Source organism: Moschus berezovskii, chromosome 9 (assembly GCF_049115385.1).
Source record: "Moschus berezovskii isolate FMDL1 chromosome 9, NW_MosBer_1.0, whole genome shotgun sequence".
NCBI classification, from domain to species: domain Eukaryota; kingdom Metazoa; phylum Chordata; class Mammalia; order Artiodactyla; family Moschidae; genus Moschus; species Moschus berezovskii.
The window spans coordinates 112866796-112887816 of NC_142468.1; the positions used below are offsets into that span (position 1 = coordinate 112866796).

Sequence of the window (21021 nt, forward strand, 5' to 3'; positions counted from 1 at the left end):
TGACACTCATCGAGGCACGCGATGACAGCAGCCACACGCCAGCAACCCCTGGCTAAGGAGTAGGGCTGTGGCTCGGGGGCAGCAGAGTCCCCTGCTGCAGGTGCAGGTGAGGGCCTCCCTTAGAGGCCAGGTGCACAGGAGACCCACCCGTCTTCCCTCGGAGGCCCCAAGGGAAGCTGACATGGGCTGCCCTGTCAGAGCCATCACAGGCCGTCCCCCATCACCCCCGTCCGCTCTCTGCTCTCCTCCCCAGGGGCATCTCCTTCGGTCCCTCCTGCCTTAGGAGGCTCTCAGGGAACACGCCCGCCCTGAGGTCACAGCAAGGTCATCGTAACCTTCACCACTTACTCTGTGCAAGCAGTAGCACATTCATCCTCCTCCATCTCCCTGGGGCTCTGGGTTGCCGAAACCCCTGGCCTCACATAGGACACTTCTCCCACACCTTGTGACCCCCTGGGCAGTGGCTGGCCCACCACGCCGTCCCCGGGTCAGAAGCACGCGACCCACCACCTCCCAGCAGACCCACCACCTCCAAACACCCAGCGCCTACCTGCCAGGCCGTGTCCCGGGGGCAGGCGGCCATGCCGACTCGGGGCCGCCTGTGTGCGCAGGCCTTGCAGGGCAGCCTGCAGCTCGTCGTTGTGGTCCTGCAGGTCCTGTGGGCAGAGCCAGACACTTCCTCCAGACACTGCGGCCATCAGGCCCAGGAGCGGGGCATGGGGCCAGCGCCCGGGGAACAGTTCAGGCCCCAGCAGAGCTGGTCCCGACTTGCAGGACGGGGCACCGACACTATACCCGGGCACCGAACTGCTCCGGGAGCGACAAGGAGCAGGAGTCATTTCCCAACGTCTTATGCCTGGCACCACCTTCCATCTCGGATACACAGAAGGGACTCAGGGGGAAAAAAGTGCAGTGAAAGTGAGAAATGGAGCAAATACAGAGACCTTTTAACACGTGAAACCACAAAAGGTTTGGGGAGCATGCTCATAAAAGGTAGGGGAGATTCGGGGGGACGTGAGGCTGAAAAGGAAGGGTCTCTGGGACCTTCCTGGTGGTGCAACGGTTAGGACTGTGCTTTCCCTGCAGGGGACGCGGGTTTGCTCCCTGGTTAGGGAACTAAGATCCTGCAAGCTGCACAGCACAAAGGAAAAATAAAATAGGAAGGGTCTCGTTTGTAATAAGCATCATTTATCCACCCCAAGAATGAAATATAACTCAACAAGCACACTTGGTCACCCGGCTTTTACAGGGCCAGGAAGGGCAGCTTTCACAGTCCGCTCTCCCAGGTGGTCCCACGGCCCGAGCACCATGTTCGCCTATGATGGTGGGGCCATGTGCTCCTCCCGCCACCTCGGGTGGGCCGTGGTCACCCCACCTGGAGGACGTCACGTGTGATGCCGCTTCCAGCTGGCTCCTCCCCCCAGGACCCTGGCTCTGGGGTCAACGCCATGCACACACTCTGGGCCCCACCTCCCACTCTGATTTTCCTTTTATGGGGGCTGCGCCATGCATTCTGCAGGATCTTAGTTCCCCAACCAGGGATCACACCTGTGCCCCCTGCACCGGGAGTACGGAGTCTTAACCACTGGGCCACCAGGGCAGTTCCTCCTCTCTGATTTTTTAATCTGAGTTTCCTCTGCAGGCAGCTCTTGTCAATTCTTTCTGAACTCCCTGGTGGCCAGTGCCTGGCCTGTGTCCTCACCCGCCCTGGGAGGAGGAGCCTCTAAACAGCGGCTCTAGGCAATGTGGGAGAAGAGACAGGCCCTGCAGATCTTAGAGGAAGCACATGTTTACTAGACTCACTGTACCTCTTTCAGAAACTCCTGAGCAAATACGCAATCTCCCCAGAGCAAGCACCTCTGTCCCAGGGGAGAGGGCAAGGCCAGGAAGCAAGACCTGCAGGGAGGCCCAGGGGCGGCGGGTGTGTGCGCCCCGGCCCCCCTTGTCCCACAGTGACACCACACAGGCCACCGAGCATCTCTGACGTGGTCAGTCTGGATCGAGGTGTGCAGCATAAACTCTGCAGTGATCTTAAAGACCGGGTTCCCAAAGAGGGATGCAAAATCACTTAACACGTGATTATATTGATTACATGTTGAAATGGTGACACTGTGAAAGTAATGGAGTAAATAAAATGTTATTAAAATTAACGTCACTCATTTCTTTTCACCTCTTTTTCTCTTTTTACCTTTTTTAATGTGACCACTGGAAAAGTTGGAAGTACACGTGTGACTGTTATTTTTACTGAGCAGTGCTGATATGGCAGGAAACACTGACAGAATCATTTCTACCCAATACCCTGCCCCTCCAGTGGTTCCTTCTGCCCCTCAAACGGCTACTGTAAGACCATACACATGCTCCACAAGTTCAGCAGAGCCAGAAAACAGGTCCTTAAGGTATGACGCTAGGCAGACTTCTCTGTTCTAAGCGCCTAAGGATGACATGCACTGTCCTGGTCCCAGCCTGTCCATTCAGTGTGCATCCAGCAGGGCTGGGAAGCCATGTACCTGCTTTCATGTGGGTCTCACGTGAATTTGGGGTGCGTGTGGATGCTGAAGGCAGTCACAGAGTGTTGCCCCGAGAGCCAGGAAAGGCAGCAAGTCCACTGAACACAGCGAAGCCCTATGTCTGAGGGCTCTGGAACCTTCGAGGCTTCTCTTCGCATGAGCGTCAGCTCAGCAAGGAGAGGTGAGCTCAGCAAGAAAGCAGGAGAGGGTGGGGTTTCAACAGCAGCTCGGAAAGCACTGCAGAGGAAGGCGGCGCCTGCCATGCCAAGTCAGCACACACAGAGGGGCTGGCTGCCCAGATATTTGCAACTTCGTGTATTAGAAATTATTTTGAAATAAAAAAAAAATTAAATTCTCAATGGTAGTCTGAAACAGCCAGAAATATCCTCCCTAAAGACGGGAATTCTCTAAATAAGTCGCACCAAAATGGAAAATTCTTTTCCCAAAATTTCAAAAAGTAACGTTTCAAGAATCAAAAGTGAAATGAGTAGCAACAGTTAGGTGACAGTCATGTGAAGAAAACAAAGCGGTTGCAACTGTATGAAAAAATTCAGGCGCAGCAAAGCAACAGATTAACTGCTGCTCAGTCACAGGTGCTCAAAGTGGGGCGAAAAACACAGCAGGAAGGAGAGTTCCTTCCAGAAAGTTAACCACAAACTCCACACACCACTCGGTCTCTGAGAAGGGTTACACAGGTGACCACACACAGGACTGCAGGGGCACCAGGATGCGGGGTGTGGCAGGCAGGAGGCAGGGGTCACGTCACACTGCAGACCAGCACAGGCTCACCTTTATCCTCTGGTGTGGCCAAAGCATCACGTGCAGAGAGACAGTTCTTACATTAATCGGGAAGGAAACCATTAAGAAGCACGTGAATACTAGACCCTTACCTCCAAACAATTATGTTTCATCTACCGAGTCCGGGCCAGTCTCGAGGGAGTAACGGAGTGTGATCTGCTTCCCAGCAGTGACTGTTCACCACCCGCCCCTGCTCTGCAAGGTGGCGATGCCAGCTGAGTGGGCTCACATGTAGGTTTGGCCCAGGAAATGCACACACTCAACCACAGGAAATAAGAGGTGGCGCTACACGGTGCCTGGACACAAACGGGGCCTTGGGACTGGGCTGGGCAGCCTGTGTGGGGCCGGGCACAGGTGCTGGGCAGGCAGAGCCCCATCTGCCTCCTTGCAGAACATGAGGCTCGGGAAATTCCCCAGCAGTCCAATACTGAGGACTCCATGCTTTCACTGCCAAGAGTGTGGGTTCGATCCCTGGTCGGGAAACTACGATCCCACAAGCCATGCAACACAGCCAAAAATCTTTGAAAAAACAAAAACACGAGGCTCAGAAGACCTCAACTGAAGAAGGCAGCCCACATCAGAGGACATGCCCGCCTGGATCATGTTGGGACGCTCCTGTGGACCTGGGTTGGGCCTCCCTCCACGTGGAGGCCAGGAGATGGGGCCACCCAGTCCTCAGCAGACAGCCCCTGAGGTTCCCTCAGGCAGAGGGCCACTTACCCGGCACTTAAACTCGTATTCCTTTAGGATCTCTGAGAACCGCTCCTCCTGGGCCAGGAGTTCTGTGCTCTGAGGCTCCAGCTGAAAGCCAGAGGCAAGTAGGAAAATGAGGGCCAGAACCTCAGGCCAGGCAGAGGGTGGGCTGTCTTCCCCTCATACTGCCCCAAGACGCTCAGCATCTGCAGGCGCAACCACCTGTCCCGCCTCTTCCTCCCCACCCTTTTGTTTAAAAGGTTTCAGGGCAGAATGATGTTCGGAATGTCATGGGTGGTCATGCTCCCACCGGGACTCTGGGATGCCTTCTTGCCCCGGCCACCTGGGAGGTCCCTGCACGGAACCTGCACCTCCCTCCCCTTCCCTCCTCCTCTCAAGGTGATGGAAAGGGCCAGGTCCCAAGTGCTCCTCACCCCAGCACTGGGGTCTGTGCAGAAGTTTCTGACTGCTCCAGGCCTTGTCACCAGAAGGTCAACATGCAGGGCATCACTGGGGTGTCACCTGCACCCCTGCACTGCCTGAAGGGGAGGAAAATACGGGCAAAGTAGCCTTAATAATTTTCTCTCCATTAGAGAAATTTAGGTTTCCCAGGTGGCACTAGTGCTAAGGAATCTGCCTGCCGATGTAGAAGATGCGAGAGATGCAGCTTCAATCCCTGGGTCGGGAAGATCTCATGGAGTAGGAAATGGCACCCACTCCAGTATTCTTGCCTGGAAGATTCCATGGACAGAGGAGCCTGGCGGGTTAAAGCCCATGGGGTCACAAAGATTCGGACACGACTGAGTGACTGAGCAGCACGTGGAATTTTAGTAGAAAAACCTAAGTCCGTCTCCTGTGTATTCTCCATCAAGACCCTGATGTCCTTTACCCAGAACCCACAGGCGCTTCTCTGGGGACTCAGAGTCAGCAAGAGGACTTGCCTTGTCCTTCAACACAAACTCCAGGTCATTCTGAAGCTTCAGGACTAGCTTCTCTGAGTCTGAGAGCTTCTCCACGACTTCAGTCATCTCCTTCTGCAATCGACTATTTTCCTAGGAGACACAGGTCAGTGGTTGGCCAGCTCTGGGGATGGAGGAGGGAGCGAGAGGCAGGGCTCTGGAGCAGGATCACTGGGGGAGGCGCTCCCGCCGCCTGGGCTCTCCAGAAGCTCATAAGCAGCACGAGTGGAAGGGGGTGACAAGCCTTCCCGAGCCGTCTTTGAAGCTGCACCGCAACAGCCCAGGAGTCCACCGGAAGAAAGGCAGTGTCCACAGACACAGGAAACAATCAGAAGGCAGGCCCGGCTTCGCCTCTTGGGGAGGGAGGCGGGGGTGGTAGGGCAGGTGTGGAAGAACCCACAGTCCCGAGTCAGGGAAGGAGAAGCAGGTGGGGCCAGGGCCACCTCACTGGAAGTGAAGGCAGGGGGGAGCAGGTCAGGGACGCTCTGCACAGCCCGGAAGAGCGCCCCGCGTCCGGTCACATGGTCAGGGCTGGGGGCGGGTGACACTTCTGTCTTTGCTCTAGTTCTCTGGGCCCAGGGAGGCAGCCGAGGCGGCAGCTGCTGACCCAGAGAGGGAGAGCCCCGGGGCCCCATCCTGCTGCCCACACGGCTGCAGAGGAGGGCTGGATCTCTCCTAGGGAAGGCAGGACGTGTCTGCCGGCTGAGAAATGGGCCCTGTGCCTATAGAAAACCTTCTCTGCCATCACGACCCCAATGCCGCGGCGAGGGCTCAGTCCTGGCCCAGGAAGGTGTGGGTGTGTGGGACAGAACCCGGGCAACATGGCCTCCATCTTTTCGGGTGGGGCGCCCTCATGAGGCACCCCGCAGCACCCGGAACCCCCTACCTTCAGGGCCAGGGCCAGCTTCTCGCGGAGGCCGGTCTCCTCCGCCTGCAGGAGCGGCAGGTCCTCCTCCAGCCCGGCCCTCTGCCGCTGGGCCTGCTCCCAGAACAGCTCGCGTTCCACCTCCACTTCGGACAGCAGGAGGCTCCGCCTCCCCCGGTAGCCCTGCTCCAGGCGTCTGAAAGCACATGGCTCATGGTGCCTTGGGCTCCCCAGGGGCGCCACCTGCACCTCTCCCTCCCCGGGGTCTCCGTTGGTGCACTTGGCCTCAGCACTGGGGACTCTTTTGTTCCCTCCTGATAGACACGTGAGTTACAGTGTGGTGGGGCAGCGGAGGCCTCATGAACTGCCCCCCTCGGGGTTGGCAGAGGTGACCCCACACAGACAAGTGAGCCAGCGGGCCCCTCGGCCCATGGGGCGAGCTAGCAGGTGACCTCTGGGTGGGTCTCTGGCACCCCTTGGACATTCAACCTTCTCCACATCATCAAAAAAATGCATGAGTAAATAAAGGCAGCATCAGGGCCCTTGGGGGCTGAAGGCACAGAGAAGTCAGCCTACACCACAAGCGCTGGAAACCTAGCACACAGCGAATCCCAAGGCAGACAGAGGACAGGGCGGGGGTTCTTCCCCTCAGACTCTGCAGTGATCTTTCGCAACAACCATTTCTATTCTATCAGCAGGGAAAACAGTGCCAAACCTCAGCTTTATCACTAAAGCTAGTGGAGCTGAGCTATTTAAAATGCTAAAAGATGATGCTGTTAAAGTGCTGCACTCAATATGCCAGCAAATTTGGAAAACTCAGCAATAGCCACAGGACTGGAAAAGGTCAGTTTTCATTTCAATCCCAAAGGAGGCCAATGCCAAAGAATGTTCAAGCTACCACACAACTGCACTCATTTCACATGCTAGCAAAGTAATGCTCAAAATCATTCAAGCCAGGCTTCAACAGTATGTGAACCAAGAACTTCCAGATGTACAAGATGGATTTAGAAAAGGCAGAGCAACCAGAGATCAAATTGCCAACATCCACTGGGTCACAGAAAAAGCTAGAGAATTCCCCGAAAAACATATACTTCTGCCTTTAGTTGACTACACTAAAGCCTCTGACTGTGTAGACCACAACAAACTGTGCAAACTTCTTAAAGAGATGGGAATACCAGACCACCTTACCTGCTTCCTGTGAAACCTGTATGCAGGTCAAGAAGCAAAAGTGAGAACTAGATTGAGAACCACAGACTGGTTTACAATCGAGAAAGGAGGACGTCAACGCTGTATACTGTCACCCTGCTTGTTTAACTTATAGGCAGAGGACATCATGAGAAATGCCAGGCTGGGTGAAGCACAAGCTGCAATCAAGACTGCCGGGAGAAGTACCAATAACCTCAGATATGCGGATGATAACCACCCTTAAGGCAGAAAAGGAAGAAGAACTAAAGAGACTATTGATGAAAGTGAAAGAGGAGAGTGAAAAAGCTGGCTTAAAACTCGACATTCAGAAAACTAAGATCATGGCATCCGGTCCCATCACTTCATGGCAAAGAGACAGGGCGACAGTGGAAACAGTGAGAGACTTTATTTTCTTGGGCTCCAAAATCACTGCAGATGGTGACTGTACCCATGAAATTAAATGATGCTTGATCCTTGTAACAAAAACTATGACCAACCTAGACAGCATATGAAAAAGCAGAGATATCACTTTGCTGACAAAAGTCCGTCTAGTCAAAGCTACAGTTTTTCCAGTAGTAACGCATGGATGTGAGATTTGGATGATAAAGAAATTTGAGCACCAAAGAATTGATGCTTTTGAACTGTGGTGCTGGAGAAGACTCTTGAGAGTCCTGTGGACTGCAAGAAGATCAAACCATCATAAAGGAAATCAGTCCTGAATATTCAAGGAAGGACTGATGCTGAAGCTGAAACTCCAGTACTCTGGCCACCTGATGCAAATAAATGGCTCATTGGAAAAGACCCTGATGCTGGGAAAGACTGAAGGCGGGAGGAGATGGGGACGACAGAGGATGAGATGGTTGGATGGCATCGCTGATTCGATGGACATGAGGGTGAGCAGGCTCCGGGAGATGGTGGAGGACAGGGAAGCCTTGTGTGCTGCAGTCCATGAGGTCGCCAAGAGTCAGACGTGACTGAGTGACTGAACAACAACATCACTGACACAGCTGCTTAGCAGGATTCTCAAACCCAGTATATCTAGAGTGAAGATGAGTGGAAACTCTTATTTCAGCAGAGCCTGGCTGGGTCCGCAATTAACTGACTGTGGTCGAAACCAGAAATGACTGGCTCGGCCTCCCTCGGACTCACCGCAGAGCTTTGGGGCACGAGGGCAGCTGTCACTCAGGGAAACAGTTTGATGAGCACAATTAACCTAACAGCATGAAGATTTGGGGGAAAGTTTTACAAACTTGATCACATCACTTCCCTCTTTAAAGGGGAAAGGTGCAGTAACATATGGCAGAACCACATGACGGGTGCTCAGAAAGGATATGCAACATTACAGCAACAACACCTCTCTGAAAGCAACCACGTGCACAGGAAGAAGTGAGGGACTCGGGGGAAAGGTTAGGAGCAACGACCTCTGTGGACCTGAGGGCTTTGCTTTCATTTCTCCCTGTGTGTGTATTTTCTAAGTTTTCTACAATGAACATGTATCCCTCAATACTTTTCTGTTAGAGTAACCTAACACAACTGCAAACGCTATTTCTAAATATGTACCAATGACACCGTGTTACTCACGGAGCAAAATTCCAGCACCCACATGGCCCTCGAGGCCTTGTGTCCCCAACCAGATTCTTGGGTGGAGATAACAAGTCTCCGGCTCTCTGATACAGAGAGAACCGAGTCCCTGCGGGGTGGTCGGGAGAATCAGGTCAACCAGGCTGAGACCAACGCAAATCCATTCTCAGCTCCCCGACTGACGGCCTGAAATCAGTCGCCGTCGGCTTGTGGGAACTTGGGGAGGGCAGTGCTGGCCGCAGAGGAAGGGTGTGTGCAGTCAGGCTGCCCCCCAGCGAGGAGCCCCACGGAGCCCCACAGGGCACAGCCCCATGTGTGTCCAGGGGGACCCGGTGCCGCCTCTCATGTCTGGGATGGGGCCAAACGCGGCCATGGCAAAGGACCACAGGGAGGGAGTGGCACACCGAGAGAGAGGGGAAGACTTTCATAAAGGTCAGAAATTCTTTCCTCTGGTCTGTCCGCAACCAGCCGGGCTGACTCTGTGCGAGTCTGTTCAGCCCACTGCATGGGTGATGCCTGGTCTGCGGGCTCCCTGCTGCGGGCTCCGGTGAGACAGCAGGGCCTCAGCTGGCAGCAGCCTGTGTCCCCCATCCGCCCCGGCCCCAGCAGGACCCCAGCAGGACCTACCTGACCTTCTCCTCCGCGAGCTGCTCCAGGGCAGAGTGCAGGTCGTCCGTCTCCTTCACAAACTCCAGGTTCCTCTGCTCAGCTTTCTCCAGGTCTTGCCTAGCCTTTTCTCGCTCCCTGGCCATCTGCTCCACCTGCTCCCTGCAGGAAGGAGGGCGGGGTCAATGGGGACACTGCTCTGGGACTAGCAAGCTGGTCTGAAGGAACAAACTCAGCTGGCCTAAGAGTGCTGAGCCGTGGCCAGCGCTGAGCTCTGATTCACCTCCCGTGCATGCGTGACAAGTCGATGCAGTCATGTCCGACTCTGCGCAATCCTATGGACTGGAGCCCTCCAGGCTCCTCTGTCCATGGGATTCTCCAGGCAAGAATACTAGTGTGGGCTGTCATGCCCTCCTCCAAGGGATCTTCCTGACACAGGGATTGAACTCGCATCTCTCACACCTCGTGCATTGGCAAGGGGGTTGCACTAGCATTGGAAAGTGGCTTCTTTACTGCTAGCGCCACCTGGGAAGCCTGACCCTCCTCCTACCAGGATGGGTTCTGCAGTTATTGAGTCTGTTTTACAGAAGTACATACAGCAAGAAGCCAACTGGCTTACAATGGGGTTTCTCTCAGGTTTCTGAACTAAGAAGGTCGAGCCTGGGGCGTGCAGTGTTCACCCCTCCAGACGGCCTTAGAAGAGGTGGGAAATTATCCATGCTCCCTCTTGCCTGCAGCTGGGCCTCAGGCCCCAGGGATCCCCAGCACGTAACCTGGGACTGGACGCATGAAGGGGAGAAGGCTGACCACCCATTATCTTGCCTGGTCACAGCCTTGCCACCTGTAGCCAGGCGCCTAAGTGCCAGGGAGTTTCCCAGAGCAGAGGAGACGCCTGTCTCTGTCCCGTCACCACAGGCCCTGCCCAAGGCTCAGGGCACCAGCTATCTTGATGCCTGTTTCCCCCACTGGAGAAGCAACAAACTTGTGTCCCTTCGTCATCCTCCAAAGCAGTCTTCCTCTGGGCCCCTCTGCAGAGTTGCCTGACGTCAGAGGTCTCACCTGTCGGTACCTAACGAGATGCAAAGTCTTGAGGATGGAGATTGGAATTACTGCCAACCTTTTCTGTAGTTTCAGAGCATCAGTAAAAACACAATAACAATCTCTATGCCAACCGGCTCAGTAGACGGATGGCCTGAATATCCAGCTCAACTGGAGCCAAACCCAGTTAAAACGGAACGCATTCTTGGCCTAATTGCCATGCCGCGTTTTGTGACCGTGCTGGAAGCACCCTTTCTCCTCCCGCAGGCTGCCCACCTCCTGGGCGAGGCGGCCAGCCTGGCCAGCGGCACCCCACGCCCCCCGCCCCCAGCCCCCAGCGGGGCTCTTACTGGCAGAAGCTCAGCTCCTGGCAGTAGCAGGCCAAGGCTGCCTGCTGGGCGGCCCCGCCCACCATCATGAGCTCCTTCTCCAGGGCTCAGGTCAGCTCCAAAAGGTTCACCTTCTTGTCCACACTGAAGTCAATGCTCTCAAAACAGCAAGGCCCATCGGGCAGGCAGGATGAGCGGGTCTTCAGACATTTGCTGGCTCCCTCAGGCCCAGACTTTACTGGCCCAGTCCCTTCCTTTTCTGTCTGCAAAGCCTCCACCTCTTGAGTGGAGCCTCTCCCCTGCTCCCGTCCCTCTGGGGTCCCTCTCCCCAGGTCCCTGTCCACACCGAGGTCCCCCTCCCACTGTCAACATACGGCTCCTCCCCTCACTGTCCCTGCCTCAGAGGTGGGCATGACCCAGGCTGGACAGAGTCCCCCTTCCTGGGCAAAGGGACAGACACAGAGGGGGCAGATGCAAGCAGAGGACTTTGGGGATTGATAGGGACGCCTCTGCTGGGGCAGTCTCGTGACCATCCACACCTGCAAGACCTTCCTGCCATTGTGAACTCCCTCCTGAGCCCACAAGGAGATGATCTGCTTCGGGAAGTCGAAGCCGCTGCCATCATCCACACTGCAGAAGAGGCGGGGGCCCGAGCACACGGACACGAGGAACGACGTGGTGGTCTGGCCGACACTCTCCTCCGGGACCTGCACGCAGGGACCAGCGCCGTCAGGACCATGGCCTTCTCACGTACCTCCCGTGACCTCACCACCTGTGCTCGGCGGTGCGGTCTCCCCGACTCCTGCTGCAGGGAACAGGGTGCCTGGAGGACCTGTGGGGACTGCAGGCTCCATGAAGACAACCCGAGCCCAGGTTCAGGGCCGTCAGCCTGAGGCGCCCCAGCACCTGCGGGGCACCTGGGGTAACCTTTCTCTGAAAGAGCAACGACTTCCCGCCTGTCCTCCCAGAGGGAGAGCCTGGGAAGGCAAACGCCAGCCGAGGGAAAACCAGTCTGTGCAGAGAAAGCCAGGATGGGCTTCAGAAGATGCGGGGCGGCCCGAGCGGAGGGCACATGACCTCAGCATTCAGGGCTGGAGACAAGGGCAGAAAAACCCCTCAGCTGGAAAGCTGACGGGCGAGGCTGAGGTGCGGCCAGGAGGCTGTGCTTCCCACCCCAGGAAGGGCCCCTGGGACATGCATTTGCTGTTGGGACCGGAACAAGGAGGAGCAGTGGCCCCCTCCTCTCTGAGGTCCCCAGACCACCAGACCCAGGGGCTCCCGTGATGGAGCAGGAGAACCTCGGTCTGCTGTGCGAGGCCTCACACCCGCAGCCCGGCCACACCGGTGTCCACACGCACACAGAACATGGCCCCGTGGCCATGTCAGCGCTTCCTGGGCAGCGACGAAGGGCCGAGGCCCTTGGGAGGAATCCTCCTCCGCGGACTCTGGGCACCGTGTGGTCCCTGCCCTCAGGTGGCCGGGCACTGTCCTTACTTCCCTGACTCCTTTCCCATCTCAGTAGCTTCAGGGGTAGAAAACTGATTTTCGGACGAGCCCAGCCCAGCAGAGAACAAGGCCACTGTTCCTGCACTGCCGCCCACAAACTACGGGATCAGCCACGTTGCCAAAGAGGCGGCGGCGAGACTCCCCAGGACAACCGTGCCCTGCGGTGGGAGGAGCCCTGACCACCCCGAGACAGAGATGAACCAAACGCACCGGCCAACAGCACAGTGTAAATAAAGTCCGCTTGACTCCAGCTGGCCTCGTGCAGGATGAGAAATGGGAAGAACACAGCTCCAGGAGAGCCTGGAGGGGAATCCGGGGAAGGCGCGGCCCTAACAGTGACTGTGCCCACCAGGGAAGAGGGACCGGGTACTCCTGGTGGAACGAGTGTGCCCCAGGGAATCCATGGAAGACCCCTGTGAGGTGCGTCCACTTTACAGAGGAGGACCCTGAGGCTCAGAGAAGGCGAGCAGCTCACCAGTGGCGCTCAGCCAGGCAGAAGCGGTGTCAGGTGAGGTCACTCCGACCACCTTCCGCCACCCACTCTGGGGACCAGGCAGAGAGCACAGGCCTTCAGGAGAGTGACGGCAGTCACCCTGGGCTTCAAGAGTTAATCGGTCCCACCGTACCTGGTAATGACACCAGGACCCACTGGGTTTGACAAGTGGGGCCTGTTCCAGCGGTCGAGGGGACCCATCATTGAACAGGTCAAGCTGGAACTCCTCCAGACTCACTCTACCATCCCCATCTTGGTCCAGCTTGTTGAACAAGTCTTCAATTTCCTAAAGAAAAGCGCCTCAGGCATCTGCTCAGAGGCTGCTCCCAAGAAGCCTTGACCGCCCCGCCCAGGCCCGGCCCACACCCCACCAAGCAGGCGGCTTGCTATCCCAGCACTGGCTTCCTGGCTGTGGCTTGTGAAATCCACACGCCTGGTCAGTTTCCACCCCGCTGTGAATGGTCACCTGAGCATCCCGCATCTCCCAAACACCCACCCCGAGTCTGCTGTGATGGAGTCTGCTGGACAGTGGGAAATGTATGCACAGGACACGTGTGTACGGAATCCCAGCGGTTCGGGGTCAGCAAGGCAGGGCCCATCCCATCACACTGCCCCCTCCTCCCCTGGGCCCTGAAGGAGGGAAGTGCTGAACACAGCTGCCGGGGTCAGAGCCAGATGCTATGGACACCCCCCTTGGGCTGGGCGGGTAGGCCTAGAGAGACCAGAGAGGGGAGAGAGCTCCAGGCAGAGGAGGGTCCTGAGTGAAGGTGGCCCGAGACGGACCGTCAGCACTAGCCCTGGAAGTCAGCACAGGATTTTAGGCCGGACAGTGACGACTGAATCTGTGTCTTACGGTGAAGGGGATTTCCAGGTCTGGCACCAACCACAAAGACTCAGCCCTTTGGGGCGGTCCGTCCCATCCCCTCTCACCTCCTTCGCCAGGCCCTGGAGCCCAGTGCTCTGGCAGATCAGGGCCAGCTCCTCCTGGGTGAGGTGGCCGCTGCTGCCCACACCCAGCTCTTCCCAGAGGCCCCGGACCCAGCTCTCGGGGGTGTCGAAGGAGTGGCTGCAGGACTTCCGGGGGCTCCCGAAGACCTCAGAACCCCAGGTTGGCAGCTGGCCTAAAGCAGGGGAAACACACCAAGGTGGTACTTTACTCTGAAATCAGATGGACTGAAAGATGGCCAGAGGGACATGTGTGAGAGTCAAGCTTCCGACGGTGGCTACACGGGGCTCACCATGCATTCTGCCAACTTAATTCTATGCAAAAGTTCACAATACAAGGGGGACTCTGCTGCACGAGGGGAAGGCATATCTGAAGGGAGCCTCCAAAAGCTGCAGCACTAGGAGCATACCTGCAAGCTTCGTGCTTAGAAGCAAAAGGCCCGGCTTGAAAAATTAATGTCTAGAAGGTCTTCAAACCTGCCCAAAGCGCAGAGCACGTCTCGCAGAGGCCAATGACCTGTCCCTTGGGCAGCCTCTCGCCCTGGCTTCATCTGCCCCTGTGTGTGCTTGCCCACGTCTTTTCTGTTTCTGTGCTATTTATTTGGCTGCTCTGGGGCTTGGTCGCTCGCTGCATGTGAGATCGTTTTAGTTGTGGCATGCAAAAGCTTAGTTACAGCATGGGGGCTCTAGTTCTCAGACAAGGGATGGAACCCGGGACCCTGCAATGGGAGTGTGGAGTCCTAGACAATAAATCACCACAGAAGTCCCCGGCCCAAGTATTTGAAGGCAAATCCCAGCTGCGGTGTTCTCACCCCTGAGTGTTTCGTATGCACTCCTGACCCCAGTGCGACGATGGCCCTACAATCCAACAACGACGTCCTAGTTCTGTCCCAAGTCTCCTGACGGCTGATTTCTTCAACTCAGCATCAATGCAGAGTCCTCCCTGTGCGTGTGGCTACTCCCCCAGAGTCGCTGGGTCAGCTCCCGCCCGCCCCCCAGTCCCCGCCCTCCTGCCCTTCTATCCCTAACATCTCCTGGAAACTGGAACTGAGCACCAAAGGCTAGTATGGATGCAGGTTGAGTGTCATCTTTTTTCTTTTTTTCCCAGCAAAAACGATTCAAGGTGGGCTGTTTTCCATACCGCCTCACATCAGGAGCCACAGGGGTCTTTGAGATGCAGACTCAGCAGCGAGTCCGGGTGACAGACGGCCAGGTTAGCCAGGTGGCTTACTGAGGTTTCTGAAGCTTTGCCAGAGAAACACCCTTTGGGAGAGTGTTTGGGCACCTTGGGGTGCCCACAAAGAGCTCTCTTTAGATAAGCAAGGCTTCAAAGCAGAGCTCCCTCCATGCCCAGACTGCACCACCTTGCCCAACGCAGGATGAGGGTCACCTGCACCTGACCAGACTCTGGCTCGCGCGGTCAGTGGTCTGGAGCTCTCCAGAGAGGAGTCATCTTGGCGTTTACTGTGATAACCCAACCAATAATCAGAAAGTCCTTTCCTGAGGAAAGCCAGGCCTCCATGCTCATGAACGATGCTGTATATCGGGTTGAGGAAAACACAAGGAAAGGGCCACTTCCAACACCCCTTCCAGCTTAAAACATCTGAAAGTTCTATGGAAAAATGGAAAAACAGGGACTTCTCCGATGGTCCCATAGTTAAGAATCCACCTTGCAATGCAGGGGACTCGGTTTCGAACCTTGGCTGGGGAACTCAGATCCCACGTGCCAGGGAGCAACTAAGCCTGTGCCCTGCAACTAGACAGAAACCTGCGCACTGCAATCAAAGATCCCAAATGACGTGTGAAGATCCTGCATGCTACAACTGAGACCTGACACAGCCAAATATATACATTTTAAATTTAAAAATAAATAAATAAATAAAGGCAGGAACCAGACAAAGGGAAAAGCAATTCTGACAGCAGGGTGTGTGTGTTCTCAGGGCTGGCAGAGAAGGTAAATAAGTCCTGAGAGGTCTGACGTTAGTGTCTGTGCATGAGTGTCAGTTCTAACCCGGATGGAAAGAAGAACCCAAGCAGTCTCTGGGCAGAGAGCCCAAAATCACTCAGTGAATAACCTCCGCGGAGCCCTTCCTTCGTCCCTTAGATTGACTCTGAGTTCAGGGAATCTGGGAAGTGATTTTGGACACAAAGAGGTCCATCTGCTTCATCCAGTAGCACAGACACTTGGCTCATTCGCCTGACGTCCCCACGCTCAGCGCTGAGCCAACAACAGCCTCGGCCCCTAAGGGCCACAGTCTGGACGATGCTCAGCACCAGTGCAGACCTCTCGCTCAGGAGCAGCTCTCGGTCGCTTCTGGTCTCCCGCTGGAGCCATGGTCCTGCACATTCTGCCCTGTGACACACGCTGGTGAGAGGCGTCCTTAAGGAACCCGCACACCCACATGCTGATGCACCCAGCTTTGCTAAGCACACCTGTGACTGCCTTCCGGGTGCTCCGCCAGGTTCCCAGGACCAGAGCCACGTCTCGCCCTCCACTTGGGGCACATGCAGGGCCTCTGCTGAGTGGGGAGGCTGCTGGCCCAGGCCTGGCACATTAGGAAGGAGTCCCCTGGCCCATGCCTGCCGGTCGGGAGGATGACTGTGACCCTAGCCAACTAGCTGCTTTCTTAGCCAGCGGCCCCTGCCCAAGGGTCTGACCTCAAGAATCTCAGAGCTGGGACCACCCAGGAGAAGGGCACCCCAGAGAGACCACCCACACTGGGCACCTCCCAGGAAATTCTCTTTCGCTGGCAGCCTGCTGCCTGACAGCCCAGCACTGACCAAAGGGGGCATTCACCACAAGGCCAGGCTTTACCTTGGGCTTCAAACAATTCATTCTGAGGCTCCTTCGTGCTGTCGGCTTCTTCAGAAAGAGAAGCATGTCAGCCACGATTAACCTGCAGTGGGTGGATCTGCCCCATGGATGTCCTTTTTGACACCAAAGCCTGAAGGCTCCCGCAGTGGACAGCTCAAGGAGTCTCAGAGGGGGCCCCGGAGGCATCATCACGAGCCCGCCAGGTTGTGCAGGGTGAGCCTTGGTCCAAGTGCTGGATGTGGCTGACCGTGGCTGTGGCACACCTGCCCTTTCCGCCCTCAGCCGACTAACCTTCCCCTCCTCCTGCAGGGCCAGGGGAGGGTGGTGGTGAACAGGGGTTGCTCCGAGGCCCCCGTTTCTGAAGGAGGATGCTCTGTGGCCAGAGCTGCCCTGCAGACATAGACCCAGAGACCCCTTAAAGCCAAATGTAGGTCCCCGAATAGCCCCTCTGCCAGCGATGAGATGCCCTCTCCCATCTTCCTGTGTCATATCACGTGAGCAGTGACTGGGGAGGTGCTGAGGGGGGCTCCACCCACCTCCACGCGTTCTAGGGACGCCGAGCGGTGGAGCTGACTCCTTGAACTGGGTCTGGCCGGCTGCTCCGGGAGACCTGGGGCTCCACCTGCAGCGCCACAGGGCTCAGGCTGGCTCCGACGGCCGTACCACTTAGAGCCGCTCACGTACTTTGGGGGCACCGCCCGGGAGGCAACTGGAAAGAAAATGGGAGGCGTGGGGGGCTCTTTAAAACAGACTCTTGGTCCACTTGTGCTTACAAAGATGCAGATTGGGAGGTGTGATGTGGCTCTCGGGGACAGACAAGGAAAATGCCAGAAGAACACAGGGAACGGACAACGAGGGGCTGGGGCTGAGACAGCTAGGCTGGGAGACAGCACTTTCCATCCTAAGCTCTCGCTGTTGTTTCAGTGTTTCCAAGCAAAATGTGCTTTTGTTATGTGATAGAAAACTAATTTAAAAAAATAGCTTTTTACACAAAGAAATAACCTTCCAATAATCCAAGTGCTCTAGAGACAAGAAGGTCATTTCCCACACTTCCGACCCCACCCCACCTGGACAGGACACAGAGGCAAGGATCTCAGCACAGTCGGGGAGGCTCAGACTCCGCATGAGTCTAAAGTCAGGGGCAGAGGCATGTGTGGACTTCAGCTAGCGATTCATGAGGCTCCCTTAAGCCCTAATACACCCCTGCCCTTCCTGCTTCCCTCCTTACCTGCCCACATCTGTGGAGCAATGGGGACTCCCCAAGCAGAGAAGAAATGACACTGGCTCTGCAGGAATCTGCCTGGCCAGAGAGACTGGGGAGTGGGGGCGCGGCCGGGGCTGTGACCAGGAGAGAACACGGGTTCGACGGGAAGCTCCCAGAAGGGGCCAGTTGGAGAGAAAGGCATAGGGTCCCAGGAAGCAAGGCCGGGCCAGGAAAACAGACCATTTCACACAGGTGGGTCATGCTCCCAGGGACCGAGTACCACCTCCCTTCTCTCCTCTTCACCAGAAACTGGCCCGCCGCCCCTGACCTTGGGAGCATCAGAGGAGGAGGCTGGGTCCAACCGGGCCTCCAGGAGAAACAGGGATGCTGGCGATGCAGAGAACCTGAGGACGAGGGAGGAGTCTGGGGAGGAAGATGCCGAGTTCCCGGTGACAGAGGGCATCTAGGGCAGGCTGACCATGTTCCTGGACCCTGTGAGGTTATCATGGGCAGGGTCTGGCCCTGTAAACTCTCCCCATGTGGGAACTCCCGGGGCTGCTGGAGAGGAGGGGGGCATTCCCACTGACAGGGAGGAAACGGGAGGCTTGAGCACCCCATGCAGGGAGCAGGGGCCTGCACGCAGGCTCTGCACCTGCTCTGGTTTCTGTCTACACACGGGCTGAGGCTGGTTGCTGAGAGGGGAGCAGTGGGAAGAGAAAGGCCATGTCAGCTGGGAGTGGGCAGCGGGGACACACTCGGGAAACCAGGTGCGCCTGACAGCACGCAGACCCCTGCCTGGGCCTCAGCCACTCGCCGCTCACCGGAGGTTGTGAGCCAGCACCGCATCTGCGCCCTTGGCCTGACTGGGCTCCTGCCCCTCAAATCCTGAGATTCCCCCAGCCCGCAACTGGAGGCCCACCTGCCCTTGATGTGGTCCCCACTTTCTTCATTGTATCGGCTTCTCAGCACTTTCCTCAGAGCAACGAGACTCCCAGAAATCACACACACTAGGACCGGTTCATAATGTTCTCCGAAAGTGTCACCTCCTCCCTCAACCAGGAGGAAATGCATCTCCAGAAAAAGCGTCCATGCGGCAAATCAGGCCAGGAGGAGTCAGTGTCTCACCACCCACAGAGCACAGAGCTGTGGCCTCTCCCTGGAAAGCTCCGGGGGGTCACGGCCAGTCCCCACCCGCTGCCCAGATGGCCGGCAGACCTCAAGGTCAGCCGCGCCCTGTGCCTCCTGTGTGTGCGTACTTATTCATATGAACAGAATGCCAAACTCTACAAGCTAAAAATACGTCGGTTTAGGATCTCCCTGGTGGTCCTGTGGTTAGGACTCTGTGCTGCCAGTGCTGGGGGCAAAGGTTCAATCCCCAGTCAGGGCACTAATATCTCAGCATGCTGAGAGGCATGGCCAAAAGATTAAACAAGAAAACAAACAAACAAACAAAAATAGTTTGGTTATGTGTTCTGTGATGGACTTCACTGAAAGAGCAGAACTACTGAAACGCAGAATGTTCTTCAAAACCCCAGGCATTTGGCCCCAGGGTGCCATGCACATTCCTGAAGCATCAAAGCACGTATTTTCAATCATGTGGCATGAGTTGGTGGGAAGGACCAGCAGGCAGATTAGAAAGCCGGAGACAGGGATGCCGTGGACTGGCCGGGGAAGCAGGGCCTGCTGGGCTCTCACAACAGGGGCCGCCTCTGTGCACTGGCCCTGGCCGAGCCACCTCAGGCAGGCCTATGACTGACCATCAACTGCCTAGGTAATTGAGGAAAGCTCTGAAAATTCAAAGAAGAGGAAAACAATACAAAACAAAACCGGGGTTGGAACAGAAAAGCACCAGTCACAAAGAGGACACAAATTGCCGACTCTCAGGAGTTCCAGCACAGAAAAGGGAGCGATGACACGGGCATGGCCTTTCTCAGGCACCTTCATGCCCAGGGTCACACGATCACACCCCAAGTCGGGAAAGGCAAGTGGCCTTCTTCCCACCTCATGGAAGAGAAACGTGAGACAAAGCAACCAAGGACCTGACCCTTCAGGTCCCAGGGTGGCCTTTGAGAAGCTGGCTCCTCCCCCTGGCTAGACTCCTCCTCCTGGTCAGACTCCACCCATCAGGCTCCTCCCCCTGGTCAGACCCCACCCCGGTCATACTCCACCCCCTTATCAGACTCTTCCCCGGGTCACGCTTGGCCCCCTTATCAGGCGCCTCACCCTGGCTAGACTCCTCCCCCTGGTCAGACTCCTCCCCTGGTCAGACTCCATCCCCATCAGGCTCCTCCCCTGTCAGACTCCACCCCCTCATCAGACTCCTCCCCCGGTCAGCCTTGGCCCCCTGACCAGACTCTGCCCCCATCAAGCTCCTCTCTCCCAGGTCAGGGCTCCCACGTGGCTCCAGCAGGAGGCGGTGGGACTCCAATCAATTTCACCCCCAGGGGAGGCCGCAAGGACTTCCCCAAGGGCCTAGCTCCAGATTAGAAAATCTCACCTGAGTAATGGCTACGATCAGCCACAGGATTTCGGGGGCGGGGGCCGCTGCGGGGGGCGGGGGGGCTCACTGGAATCTACATGAAAGGTACATAACGCCCAAACCTCCCAATGGCACCCACTGGGCCAGTCACGCACCTGCTCCTGACCAAGGCCCCACCCGGTGTGTGGGAGCAGACCAGGGGCCTGTGTGGGGCAGACGCCTCGAACCCCTGGCCCATTGGGGAGGGAGGGACCCGCTGGCCACTGCAGTCTCCCTCCTAGCACTCCTCAGATGCAGCCATGAACGGTCACCCGGCCAGAGCACGGCAGGCGCTGCCAGCCAGGGAGTTGGCCCATCTTCTAAGGAGCACGTCTGCTATCACCTTCCACTGGACCCACAGTCCATACCTCCAAGAGGGCCTCCCTCCACAATTCTCCCTCCACCTCCTGACCAGTTTCAAAGCCCCTCTTCACTTGCTTTGAAATAGTACCTTTGTTCCACTGGCCCCACTGGAAACCAGGATTCTAACAAGTCCGAGGAGCACAGAACACTATTGCCTGAGACAGAAGACAGGCAGAGGGCTGCCTCAGCTGGTGCATCCTGCTTGCTCCACCAGCCTCCCAGCCTGGCCAGCACCTGACACCTGCACTGAGCTTTGGAAGATCAAATTCTTCCACCTCTCCACATCCACTTTATCTTGGTTACACCCTTCCCTGGAAGGACAGTACTAGATATGACTTGACATTTGTGAGACTGTGACTTATAATAAATGTGAATTTGGTCTTCCTCCCATCCCTTACACAGGTTCTAAAACCCTGGAATTTCCTAAGTGATGAGAGCAACCACACCCAAGTTTATGCTGATAAGGTGACTTTGAGAACCACACCTTGAGATGGGATGGTTGCCCGGGAAACCAAGGATGTGATTAGACCTTGGAACTTTCAGCCCTACCCCTGACCTCTAGGGAGGTCAGAGGCTGGATGCTGAGTTCAATCACTGATGCCCCATCACTGGATCA

General features: G+C 56.5%; 1 protein-coding gene across 1 annotated transcript in view; it reads right to left on the reverse strand.

Moving 5' to 3' along the window:
- LOC129556320 (ninein-like protein) overlaps positions 1–21021 on the reverse strand; it is a 70627-nt gene that overhangs the window by 22867 nt on the left and 26739 nt on the right. The window contains 5 exon segments of the mRNA XM_088840177.1: positions 551–656; positions 4026–4106; positions 4940–5050; positions 5844–6018; positions 9216–9356. Of these exon segments, the coding sequence (XP_088696303.1) occupies positions 551–656; positions 4026–4106; positions 4940–5050; positions 5844–6018; positions 9216–9356 (614 nt within the window).